Here is a 14,138-nt window from a genome sequence, read left to right on the forward strand (position 1 = left end):
AGGTTGTTTTAAATAAATCGCTTATTTTTAGTTAATTTTCAGGTATTTGATATGGAACATGTTGTGTACATCACTTTAAAGGAAGTTCTATATAAGAAGTGATCGGTAGACATGTATACAGGTACATGCATATATTTACAACTTCAGAGTACGATTCCCTCTATTTCTTACGAAAATCGTATCATAACGGAAATTCTATAGAAATTGATTAAAGCGTTAGATAGATAGCGTATGTTTGTTTATGTTCATGGAGAAATGTGTTATTAAGTCCGGTGATGAGTCTGTCGACGCCGGGTCAGAAATCTAAATAAAACGCTTCTAATGACCACGGTGCGTCAGATCATTAGTATGCACTTCATCGCATTTACTTATTAGGAGGAGAATGTTGTAGCGCAGTGTCCGTGCGTATAAAATGGGGGTGCGGGAAACACGGCTCTCCAGTAGTCATCTGGAAGCTGTCTTTCTGCCTCCTCTTTTATACAGGTAAGATAAATTATAACGCTTGCGCGCATTCTCAGTAAAGTTAATAGATTCAGAGGGTTCAACTAATATTTAATTTTCAGAGATTTTTGTAAGAAATATTAATGTTGATAAATTTCATTGTAATTGATATTGATATTTATTGTTAAAATGTCATATTAAATTAATAAAAGAGTAGTCATCTGGAAGCTGTCTTTCTGCCTCCTCTTTTATACAGACTGGGACACGGGCTACTCCCCATGTAGAAGAGGAGACATTCCGGAAATACCTTGACTAGGGCACCCGCCAAGTGTGGGGATGATGGAACAAAGATCTCGAGGATCTAAACAAATTAAATATCATCACACTCCATATATCCCCAAGTCGATTTATATAAAATAGACAGGAGGCATTATGATATAGGGGTGGACGTTATGATAATCGATTGCAATTCATACATCTGAAGAAACTCACAGGACTGAAATCTACACGCCACGTTTATAGACTGGTCGAAACCTACATCAACATAGGAAAAATCACGAACTGGACGATATTAACCATGATATTATGCCAGACTCAAATATCTACAGGGAACAATTTGCCTGCTTCTTTTAACTAACGTACTGATGTTCATTCACCAGTAATTTGGTTAATTTTACTTACTTTTTACAATCAGTTTATTAATTCGTCAGAAGAAAGGTGTAAATATAAACAATAAAATGCGTCCTTTGATGATTCGTGCGGAATATGAAGAAAAATTGCAGACAAATTATCCTGCATAAATCACCAAGAATAGCCATTTCATTGTTGAAATAAATTGTATAAGCATTCCCCCATTTTTAGTAAAAATTCTCGTAAAGCCTTAAGGTTTGCACGAAAAAAAAGAACAACACTTGTCCTTGTCAAGTAAAATTATATAATTAACCGGGGGGGGGGGGGGGGGGAGATACAAACACATTTAATTAAAAATTTGTATGCGCAGATAGATAAGATAGCTTACAGATCGTTACACCGAATAAGATAAAGGATGTAAGTATGGGGTGCAAAAATACACGTATTCCACACTTTCTCTGAATATATGACTGTTAAGTTCACGGCGCATTAGAATTACATGTATTTTTTAAATTAGTTCAAAACATTTCGGGGATCAGAATTTGAAGATAGGTTTTCAATATTGCAAAAAATATTTGTAAAAAAGTGATTTTTTCAACCAAATTTAGTGCAAAATTTTACCTTTGAAACCCTGTATTTAAAAACTCACATATTTGACCCCAATTTTCTATATTTTGTCACTCTAAATTTTGAGGACAGGTGAAGACAAATAACATTCAATTTTAAATATCTTGATATTCAAAAAAGCGTTTACATTTTATTGCATTTCGAATAATTTTGCGACTTAAAGAATTACCCAATTACAGAGACAAACAAAAATCCCTGAAAATATTATTAAGTTGTGGTCAGTTTTTTCTTTTCTATTCAATTTAATCATTGTGCAATTCTAAACAATATTCATATCATTTTTTTTCGCTAAGTTGATAATTCCTTATTGGCAAACAATTACAGTTTTAGTGGAAATACATATAGATTAAATCATAGACGCCTATAGTTAACCAAGTGGACCAACTGACTCCACCTTTATTGCAATTTTAAAATGTTTTTGCAACAGATTTCAATGATATACTTGATATAACCACATTGGAAAGTGATATAATTAATTCAATTAATGTGCACAATCACTATTGAAGTCTCAGTTCTTCGGTACTTTCGAATGAATAAGTGACGCATAAAATGAATTGAATTTTTATTACAACTTGAAATTTGCGACTTCCCGTACGTTTCAAATATGCTAAATTGGCCAAAATAATTGAATATATACAAACCGTATATGTACGTGCATGAATATCTTGCCCCCCCCCCACCCCCACAAAAAAAAAAAAAAAAAACCTTGAAGATAACCTGTAACTATACGATATCTGAGTTTTCAAGGAAGTCACGAGATAAAAATCCCATCGCCAGGGAAACCAGGACCTGAACAATAATGGAAATATGCAAGTTTAAAGATGTGCATGTGTACATAGAATTTACTAAGGAGCTACTGTACACAACATTTTTGATGCCTTATGACCAAGGCTTAAAGGGACTTGGACACGATTTGACTGAAAATTTTCAAATTTTATTTTTCCATTTTCAATGTTTATTCTGATAAATATAGAAGTTTTTAATGCTATGTCAAAATTTGAAAGTCAAATATCAATTTATAAGCAAGATACAGAGTTCATAATTCTTTGCTTTGTAAACAAAGCTCGAATATTGTCATTTTTACACATGTGTTGTATTGGTGTAAGTTTTAATCAAATGTATCTTTTTTTTGTTGATACTAGTATTTATGAAGATAATGAGTTGTTTCAGTTGTTTTTTTTACATGTCATTTTGTCTAAGAAATGGTAATTCTTTACATTACATATTTTGTAAACAACTATAAGACTCGAGCTTTGTTTACATAACAACCAATTCTTACCTTTGTATCTTGCTTGTAACTTGTAACTTGGCTTTAACATCCAATATTTTGGTAATTCATTTAAAATGCACCAGTTAACCATTTTATACATAAAAAATAAAAATAAAATTTTTGATCTCAAATCGTTTCCAAGTCCCTTTAAACTATGCCCTTTGATACATGTTTTATTCACACTCAATCAGTATAAACATGTGTAGTACCCATTGCTAGTGTCTAAAATTTGAAGTCATACATCTGTGTTTTAGAGTGTTAATTCTGAAATTTTTTGAAATATGTAGACAATATTTAAAAGTATTTAATGCAACTACAATAATTAATGTAATTCTATATCAAAAACAAAATATGTATATATAAATGCATTGTATTTTGTTTATAGCAGCAAATAAAACATAAACATTAAACAGAATCATACTATACGCTCTTATTTTGCTCTAATTTTTAATAAATTTGTTGCAAAGGAATATGTGTAACAAACTAAAATACATGTATTACTTAACAAGATCAGCGAAATTTTCAGTACAAATCATATATATATATAAAAGTTTTCTAAAAATATGAAAAGTCTACTACACACTATAATAAATGCAACCAATTTTTGAGAAAAAGACAAAATTCCGTTTAATATTATACATAAGACAACATATTCAATGTCCATTTAATTTGAAATCTCAAAATGTGTCCAGTCATACCGATACTAACAGATAGCTTTAATCATGGACACACACTGAGTAACGGTCAAAATGTGGATTGTTCTTCGCAAGTTTCCTCCTCTTCCGATAGACTCCACGCCAGTCTGGTGGTGAAGCGAGGGGAATCAATGGGAGGATCGTCGTCACATTTCCCGAGGTCATCAGTAGGAGATGGAGACCCCAGGCTTGTGTTCGAAGCCACAGTAGACAAGCAGCATTCGTTCTCATCAGACATCGTCGTCGTTTTTGTGGGTGTATCAATGCTGCTGTTAAAAGGAGTGGTGAAATTTTCATCAACGTATCCCCTGTTTGTTTGCCCACCAGATACCTCAGCAGGACCAGGCTCGGTTTCAGTTGGTTTTAGTTTTTCTTCCCTATTTGGCAGAGTATTTTCCCTTCTGTCTGCTAGGGAAAATTTTTCCTGGTTATGTACGTTTGCTGCCAATGTTTTACTTGTTTGTCCGTAGATTGGTTTCGACTGCATTTCAATACAGTGAGGAAAACGGGTAGCTGCCTGAAATAAGTGAAATAAACATATCAAATTTCTATTGCTTGTTATAAGATATTTACATTCAGTGTATATTTCCCTTTATGTTTGCATTGGAAATCTGCGACGTTCAATTTTCTATGAATACACTTTACTAATTTATGCGCCATGAACACAAATATAAACGTCTTTACGTGTTGAGTTTATTCATTTTTGTATTGTTAAATGAAACGTTTAATCTTACATAACTAATTTGATATATACTTTTGAAAAATAATCATCAAATCATTTCTGCTCCATAATAAAAAAGAATTTTCTCTACATAGTTTTGGCACTATATTTTTAGTTGCGGAAGGGAACTAAATAACATGTTAATATGGCTGTTCCATGTACTGTGGTTTCATTAATATTCGTGGGTATCAATTTTCGTGGATTTAATGATATTTACAGTTTCAAGGACACGTAAATTCGTTGTTTATGATCCTATCAATACAAAATTCAAGTAGAAATTGCACTTCAATGAACATTAAATTTCGTTGATCAACTTCACAACGAAATCCACGAAAATTGGTAATCAACGAATATTGATGAAACCACAGTATGTTTCATATCCCTAACTGAGAGCGTATACAATGGCTTTTACACGACAATACACCTAAATTTCACACAAATAGACTTCAGTATGAATATAAATATAAGCACTGAATGCCTTTTTTGGATATCGTCGGTCCTGTAACACACCAATGGGTGCAGCCAAAGGATAAATGCACTTAGCGCCGGGTTTTGGGCCCTTTTCGGTCGCCTCTGTTGTGTTTATTTCTTAACATAACATCGCTTGTGTTAAATGTCTTAAAGAACCTAGTCAATTTCCAACACCAATTAAGATTTTATACTGTGATACAATAAGCTCATTCTCTGTTTTTCTCCTTACAACTTTGTAAAAAAGGAGAATTTTTGCTTATCTGCCCTTGATCAAACGTAAGATTGATATTGATATGCATGAAAGGTGGAGCTGACATTATCAGAATAGAATAGTACTAAAATTAGACTAGCATGAATAACAATGCCATGTATAAAATTTCTGTGATCACCCTTTCACCTTGGCAAATTAACGTGTTCGAAAACATTGTCCTAGTTAGCACATAACTGCTACCTTACACGTCACGTGATAGAATTTTGTATTCAAAAAGTTACCTGAGGTGAGAAATCATAATTGTTATATTCAACATGCATCAGCCCTTGGTTACAACAGGGAAAGCGAAAGCAAGAAGCAGTTTTTTTCTCATTTAAACCATGAGCGCATGTTTGTCTATTAATCTCTTTTTGACATAACTTTGATAATGCAAACATACAACTACTGCTAAATTGAGAACAAAAGACAAACATGCGCTGACTATGTATGAAGTCAGTATAAAAGTAGGCGTCCTCATTATTGTATGGAGATTGAAGAAATCTTGATGAAAATAAATTCGTACTTGGTGTCAACATTTAACTCAATTACGTAAAGTTGCAGTTTAGATGTTGACAATTTAAAAGAAAACAATTAAAAGAAAAAAAATCTTCTTTTAAAAGTTTATTTTCTCGCAAATATCGGATGTCCTAAGTGCAGTCATCCTTTCATACCGCGCTAACGCGCAAAACTCAATTTGTCTGCACGTGTGTTACAGGACCGATGGCATCCAAAATAAGCATTCATTGGTTAAATGAACACCTTAAGCTATATCGATAAGTACTAGGTTTGACAAATATAATTGCAATTCATCTTTTATTAGCCTTTAGGGGTCTCTGCAATATCTTTAATTCTTATAAATTTCGATTCGATATATTAAAAAGTTCTTGAAAATTAACCGAACGTCTTACTGGATGTATTATAGGAGCAATATATCACTTTTCTACATTTTTTTAATCAAACTAAAATGACTTTTTTTGTCAACCACAAGACGCCACGTTCCCTTTGGCCTCGATAATGACTGATTTTTTAGTAAGTTTTTGGAAGAAGGTTAGTATAGCCAAGTATTCGTAAGAGACAATTATCAATTATTTCTGCACTGATTTAGATGCTTTTAAATTATATTAACACATGGACCCGGTTTTTTAATCCGGGAAGGGGAGTCCAAAAGGGGCATTGTTTACAAAGGGAGTTTCAAAACTTTTTTCGGTAAGTCTGCAATATGAATTCATTGAGACGTATAGAACTTACGGGAGGGGGATGAATAAAAGATTCATCCTTTTTATGGGTGGCTAAAGCCTTGGCAATCTTTTCATAAAAATCCTGTGTGTCTACTTCCAAAGGAGGTACCGAAGAAACATTTTCATCCTCTTCTTGGGCACAGTTGTTTTCATTCTCCCAGTTTTCATCCCAGTTGGTATTTGGTGGAGGATGTACAAAGAATTCATCTTCGTCTGATGTGGAATATTTATCAATGTCATTCTTTTCATGAGATATGTCATCCCTCTCAGCATAGGTAAAAAAATTTTGAATACCATCATCCTGTCCAAAAACGAAACAAAATTCCTATGTGGTTAGTTAATATTTTTAAAAATGTATGTTTGGTTTATACGGAAATGTATTTGTGTTTCTAGAAACTTACAGTTTCAAAGTTGTCTGTGTTTGATGTTGAATTTTTATCTGAAAAAGAAAAGAAAAAAAAAAACCTTGTGACATACCGGTATTCATTAAAAAATATCATGCATGGAAATTTTAGAAATTGCACAGCAGATACCATTACTGTAGCAGTAGTAATTTAAAAAAAAAATGAGATAAAGGTTACTCTTTAAGTAAAAATAAAAAATTAAATAAATACATAGTTTCTAAACGTTTAGATTAAAAAATCCCACATACTATCCTAGTAAGAAATGATTGCTGATTGTATAAAGATTAATAATGTCAAATAATAAATAGGTAAGTTGAATAGCATGTACATTTTCTATTTATTAAAATATATGGTATCATGGCTCTGGATTCTACAGATCACAAGTCTTCGTTATTGTTATGGATTTTTTGTTCGAATGAAATCATATGGAATTCATAATCCTTTATTGGACAAAAAAAAGTAATAATAACAAAAAAAATAATTTTAATACCATGGCTGCCAGTCACAAACGATGAGATGGACTTTTCTGATGCTCTTTTTCTACAAAAAAAATCAAAACAGATAACGAATTGTGCATCAATTGCAATATATATATATATATATATATATATATATATATATATATATATATATATATATATATATATATATATATATACTGTAAACCAACTTTACTTCGCGTGCGAGAAATTTTCGCGAGGTTAGCAAGAGCCTTGTCGTCGCGAACATTTCTCGCTAAGAACAAATCCTTTGCCTATAGTTTTTATATCAATACAGTCTAGATAAGGTTTGGTTTATATATAAGACATTTGTACATAATGCAGCTAAAACTTCATAAGGGAAAGGTAGAATTACGAATTATTAAGAACCAGTGCCCGCGGGAAAAAGAACGAGCTAAACCTACAGATTCATTAAGAATTGTTTTATCTACATCCCATAATGCTCTCTAATGTTTTCTTATGTTGGGCTATGCCAAAAATGGCTAACATTTAACTCGTAATTTACGCTGCCTTGAGATTTGAAGACACGTTCTGAGTACCGCACAATCTTCGGTGAGACCCAAGAGATTCCCTTACATGCTTCCATTCCTTTGTATCGAGTCTATTCTCTTTTAGAAGTGGGCAGGCATAGCCCTCACCCTCTTCTCTTCGCATGCCCTCATATTTTGATTCTGGTAAACGTGTAAATGTCGGAACTGAAGACGGTCTATGCATCGACCCATATTTCGACTCCAGTTTCCCAGAATTTTCGTAGCAGACCTATTAGGTCTATATTTTAAACATTAACGAATATATAGTTAATTTAGATGAAATGAAATATTCAAAATTCCAATATTTATCACTTCAATCTTATTTTATTTTCATTTTTGTAAAAAATGATAATTATTCTGCACGGAATATTTATTTTCATACACTAAGAATCGTTTATATCAATTTATAGACCCTAAATTTTCTTGGACAAATCATCAGCAAAAACAGTAAAAGTACAAATTCCCAATTCATGATTGCAATTTTGAACACAGAGTAAAGCGTTACGTTTTAGGGGTGAAATCACTTAAGAAAGAAGCATTCTGGGAGTATTGCATAAGCAATACACGTCCTCTACCGGGTTGTGGAAATTGTGAAAACAATGCACTGTTATGCAGAATATCGAACCCAAACATTAAAAAATAGGAATATAAAAAATTAATTTTCTCGAAAATATGTCAACCAGACGCTACAAAAGTGTAAACTTGATCTGAAGTTTGACATTTTGAAGCTGTTCAGCAAATTTCATAGTATTCCTCAAACGCATAAAGAAAAAAGTGTGGAAAGCTGAAGTGGACAGACAGACGGACGAACGGACGGATGGACGGACAGACGGACTGACGGACGCAGAGGAAAGCTATAGTCCCCTCCGGTTAAAAACCGGTAGGGGACTAATACACAGCAATTTGAAAATTTCACCATGATATGAGCTTGGTTGGTCACATAATCAAATCCTGACGATTTGATCACGTACCAACCAAGTTCATACCTCGATGAACCTTTTAAAATTGATTTTTATTACTTATATTTACGTTTGAAAAGGACAAATCGTTCAGAATTGTTAATATAACCGAGATTTTATGTTTATGATATTATTTTTAAGGGCAAACACTTAGAAGTTTTGTTGAGTGCATTGTAATCAAACACGTATGGACATTCCACATAAAGACTAACCCTAAATATAACTACAAATGCAACACATTATACTTACTTCAAAAAATAAACTTTCCTAAAAATGAAATAAAGAAAAATATTAGTTTTAATGCATAAAGTATAAGAATGATAAATAACAATTCTGCCAACCTTTTTAAATTATGTAAAAAACACTTTTGAATACAAGTTTGTTATAGAAATTATTATCTTACCCTCTCTGGGTCCTGTATCTGTAGATAGCTATAATTATCAGTACGAGGATTATGATCACCATCAGCACAATGACAAAAATCATCCACACCTCAAACTCACAGTTGGGATTGTCTGAGGGACAAACACAGCGGTAACTGTCCAAGTCATTATAACAGACAAATGGAGGAACACAGGGGTCACTCAGACACTCGTTCACATCCTCTGTACAGTATTTACCCTGGTACCCTCCTCTACACACACATCTATAGTAGGCGTTAAAGCTGTGGGTCCGGTGTGTGTCCTCACAGGGGTATATTCCAGTCGCTGTAAAATTGTGTCTATTCGTCACATTCAACTTTCAACGTTTGTTAAAAAATATTGAATTCATTTAACTTCAGAGTAGTTTTTTTCTTCAATAATTTAGAAAGCATGTAGATAGCAAATTGCTATTGCAATGCATTACCACTTGTATTGTGACTTAAACTATTTATACCTTTGCATTTCCCGTCGTTGTGACATGGCATCTCCATGATGCCAAACTTAATATTTATCGGTAGAGAGGTCTGGTTGGAACTGTCTTCAAAGTACAAACTAACTGTAAAATTTCCAAACACATTCTTTGGCTGTGTGAATTCAATAATATAGGTCAACCAGGACAATTCTGGTGCAGGATGGGGAAGATTCTGTGTGAAGTTGTCTGAACATGGCATCATGGTGGGCTGAAAATCAATGTTTTACAAAATATCAGCTTTAGAGAAAAAGTCATTGCTCTCCAACGGAATAATTTTAAACATTATGCATACCGGAGGTATTTGTTTCATACTGATAGATAAACAAATTTAAAATGTCTTACAAGGGACCAGTTTCAATTCACTTTAGTCCTTTAAAATCAACTTTTAATTCAAAATTCAATTTCACATCATTGCAAAATCAAACATATAACATGCATGTGTTTGTAATTGATTTAACAAATGTTGACCATAAAGTAGTTTTCTTAAAAATGATTAAATGTTTTTTAGCTGAATTCTGCTCCTTACCAAAATTCTATCATAACTATTGCAGTCTTTTAAAAGTTGAGGAACTTGTCTGCTTTCCTCAATTAAAGTAAAGTTGATGTTGGAAGGATTTGACATCACGATATTTAATATATCACTCTTTTCAACATCATAAGCGCCAATCCTTGCTTTCCAGAGCCCATTCGCATTGAAGTTGAAATCATTGATAGCCTCAAGTAGTATCTGTAGTTAAGAGACAGTTTAATATCAGTCTTATTATGAATAGCCCCCCGTTTTATCATTTGTAACAAATAATAAAATAATAGGGCGTTTTTTAATCAGACTGAATAAAATATATAATTTGTGCATGTACGTTTAGGCAGAAAATGTGCCGAATGTGCAATAATTTCTGATCATGAGTGCTACACATTGCTTACGCATCTAATGGCTTGATTTTCAAAGTATGTGGTCGTTATTTATTTTTGAAAAAAAAAAATGAAATTATTTTATTTACGACAATCCATTATAATTTACAATAAAATCTATTTACATGCTTTTGTAATTACTTTCATATTTCATTAGACGTTTAGAATGGATATTTTTGCCAATGCTCAGCAATTTTTCAGTAATGCAATGCAAATGCTATGAATTTCAGCGACGTCCCTTGTAACTTGTATACCTTTTCCATAACCGGTTTTCGAATTTGATTTGAGAAATATTTCATTATGTGTTTTTCTTCAATTAATACATAGCAAAGAATTCATTGTACATACAACAGTATCCTCCGTGATATCTTCGTTCCCAAGAAATAATCCATTTCGTGTTAGAAAGACAACAGGAGGGTCGTTGATTGGCTGGATGTGGACGTTGATGGTTACTTGGGAGCTGGCTGGTGGGATATCTGTGTTGGACTGGTTCTCTTTCAACAGGATGTTGATTTCTTCATCTCCATAGCAGTCAAGACATGGAGTATACACCAAGCTAAGAAAAAGATGAGAAAAGTCACGAAAGCATATTATTTTCTTCTTCTAAAAAAAAATTATTGAATCTAACCATATTCAATTTGAAGCAGAAAGAAAAATTTTAAACGAGTATTTTTCTTCCTAAAAAAATTAACCACTAAAAAAATAATACATACAATCCATCACTAGAAACGGAAACTTCGCCTCTTTGTGTTTTGTTTAAGAGGGAGAAAATAACGCTGTCTCCTTCTTCATCTACTGCTGAAAGCTGATAGTGCAAAGTTCCTATAAGAATTAAACAAAATATCTTTCAGTCTTCAATATACAATGTAACCTAACAATATGCTGAGAAATTAGTAATCCCTAAAAAATTCACTGCTGACATCCGTTGTTATTTATTTGCATTTCATTTATATTAGAATGCTAGAATAGTGTATATTTGACACGACTGTGATTTGTCTAGATGTTTCATAGAGAAAAGTAGACAATAATCTCGTTACCCGAGTCTTCCATTATGTTGACTTGAGTTTGACTGTCCAGTACTGGTGCAGAATTATAAATAGAGGCACTTGTCAGAGATAGAATGAACATTGTCTCCTTCTCATAATAATCTGTCAGAGTTACTGCCCTTCTCCTCCTTGTCTTTATTTCATTAATCTTGCCTTCTGTGTGAGTATTGCACACCTGTACAATACAAATCAATTACTCATTGATTAATGAAATCTTATCTGGCTCATGCAATGTTTGCTATTTCTTTCACATTTTGTAACTTATTAAACAGTTAATGAATGTACTGTACCTTGACAGACATGGTTTGTTTGTCTGGGTGGTAGACTTCCTGTTCTTCTGGAGGGAGATGTTTACAAGTTCTGCTTGAGATCTCCCAGTACTGCATCACTGAAATATCGAACAATTATGTGTTACACAAAATGAACTTAATAAGGTTTCTGAAGATTGATTGTCAAATGATTAGAATTATTGGGGAAGGTTTGTTGTTTAAAAGTACTGCTGCTTGCAAAATTATATGCCTTTGACGCATGGATACAAATACTACAGTACCCGTTGTTTAAAGATAACTTTTATCTTGAATTGAGTTAACATTTAAAAAAAAATTGAATATCTTTAGTCCAAAATTGTTTTAAAAAAGATTTGAAAATGTTATTTAGACAATAAAATGATTTATTTGGTGATTTATGTTGGTATGAAGGTAGGGAGCATTGCAGAAAAAATACATAACCCGCGTTAGGTTATTTTCCCTGCAATAATGACTACCTATGTAATCTGTAGAATCATTTTATTGTTTATACTTCATACTTGTTCTTGAAATAATTATTGAGTTAAACATAATGAAGAGTTTTAAGTAACTAACTTATGGTTAATGTACATAGTACGTTTAATAAAATAAATAGAAATAATTACTCTTCTTATAAGAGAATACTAGTCTGACTGATTTAACTTAGGTTGTTAATGTTGTAATGCAGTTGCAATTGAAAATGTATTTTCACGTTTTGCTACAAAGTTTTACATTTTCCTTGGTCTTGAACGGTTTTATAAGAAGTCTTTAAACTTTAGAATAGACAAACATGTGCAAATAAGATCAAAATTGTGTGCACTGTTCATTATTTTCGTTTTTAACAAAGAACTATATCTTAGAGGTGATTATGTGTTTCTTTTTTGTATGAATAAATCCCCAAAAATAGAAATGATATGTATAAACAAACCTGGATTCCAATGAAGCAACATGGTTCTGTTGCCTGTGGTAACGTGGCCCACACTGTCAGGATATGTAATGACTACAGGACCTGGCATTGGCACATTGCCAAGAGGAACAATAGAAAAGGCAAAATTCTGTCCAAAAAGCCTGAAATATTCAAATAATGCAAAGTAAATCCCAAAGGCTAAACAAGTTAAAAAACAACCCTTTTAATGAGAGGAACCTGAGAAAAGTTATGAGATTATATATTATATATAGTATTTGATTGACCTTTTGTATAAAAGTCTGTCCACCATGTCTTTAGATGTTTCTGGATTCTTGATATAAGGAACATAATCTATGGAGGCGTCTGAGCGAAAGTCTTTGGTCAGATCAGACTCACTCAATTTAGTAACAACAATAGCTTGGCCATCTGCTAGACCTGGCGATAGACGGAGTATAAATAGTTAGATAAACTGTTCAATTTAAATCTGTACATCTACATGCATAATGATATGTCTTCTATAGATTTCGGTTTATATATTTGATGATATTTTATTCTTAACACAATTACCACTTGGTGTCTGGATATCAAGCTCTGCTGCTGCTCTTTTCCTACTCGTAATTGAGAGCTTCTCTTCAATGGCGCTTCCATTGGTTGAGGTAGCCACCACAGAATCACTGTTGGTGATGACCACCACCCCTAGACTTTTGTTAGTACACAGCATTGCTTCGTTACACAGCCGCATGGTCACAAACATCTGCTGGCCCACCGGCATGGTAAAACTATTGGAAGCAGAGCTATTGGTGTTTGTGTAATCCTGATAGGGTTTCAAGTCTGATAGTTTTCTGACCTCTACTCCGTTTATCCAGAGAGCTCCATCTTTGATTTCAGCAGAGCCAGACATATTGTAACCAACCCAGGTACAAGGTATAATGTCATCTGTTTCCTCTTCTGATCCAACACAGAGATCTATAATCCGTTCAATTAATATAGTTAGATAAATTCAGTACATAAAATGAAACATTTTATAGATTTTTTAAAAATTGACACATAGTAAACTCAGAATAAGTATCTACATTCTTGTATAAAAATTTGATTACCTAAAATGGTTTAAATATTGCCTCATCAAATGTTGGTCATTTGTTATTCAATAAAATACAATTAACATTCACACAACTGAAATAATTCTTTTTTTTCCTTTTTGTTAAAAAGTACGGTGGTTTCAATAATATATAAGGGTATCAATTTTCGTGGATGAAGTAAAAATCAGAGTTTCAAGGATAGGTAAATTCGTGGCCAATGACCCTATTAATACAAAATGTTAATAGAAATTGCATTTCGATGAACATTTAATTTCGTGGATCA

General features: G+C 32.8%; 1 protein-coding gene across 1 annotated transcript in view; it reads right to left on the reverse strand.

Annotated features, from left to right (window-relative positions):
- Positions 1-3,125: 3,125 nt before the first annotated feature.
- LOC105342845 (uncharacterized) overlaps positions 3,126-14,138 on the reverse strand; it is a 53,980-nt gene continuing 42,967 nt past the window's right edge. Inside the window, exons 60-74 of the mRNA XM_066070871.1 lie at positions 13,344-13,742; positions 13,061-13,211; positions 12,798-12,937; positions 11,876-11,973; positions 11,577-11,760; positions 11,253-11,361; positions 10,888-11,095; positions 10,157-10,357; positions 9,613-9,838; positions 9,140-9,443; positions 8,986-9,003; positions 7,238-7,287; positions 6,745-6,782; positions 6,354-6,644; positions 3,126-4,180 (exon numbers count right to left, since the gene is read on the reverse strand). Of these exons, the coding sequence (XP_065926943.1) occupies positions 3,713-4,180; positions 6,354-6,644; positions 6,745-6,782; positions 7,238-7,287; positions 8,986-9,003; positions 9,140-9,443; positions 9,613-9,838; positions 10,157-10,357; positions 10,888-11,095; positions 11,253-11,361; positions 11,577-11,760; positions 11,876-11,973; positions 12,798-12,937; positions 13,061-13,211; positions 13,344-13,742 (2,885 nt within the window). The 3' untranslated portion in view covers positions 3,126-3,712. The remainder of the gene's footprint in view (positions 4,181-6,353; positions 6,645-6,744; positions 6,783-7,237; positions 7,288-8,985; positions 9,004-9,139; positions 9,444-9,612; positions 9,839-10,156; positions 10,358-10,887; positions 11,096-11,252; positions 11,362-11,576; positions 11,761-11,875; positions 11,974-12,797; positions 12,938-13,060; positions 13,212-13,343; positions 13,743-14,138) is intronic.

This window comes from Magallana gigas, chromosome 9 (assembly GCF_963853765.1).
Source record: "Magallana gigas chromosome 9, xbMagGiga1.1, whole genome shotgun sequence".
Lineage (NCBI taxonomy): Eukaryota > Metazoa > Mollusca > Bivalvia > Ostreida > Ostreidae > Magallana > Magallana gigas.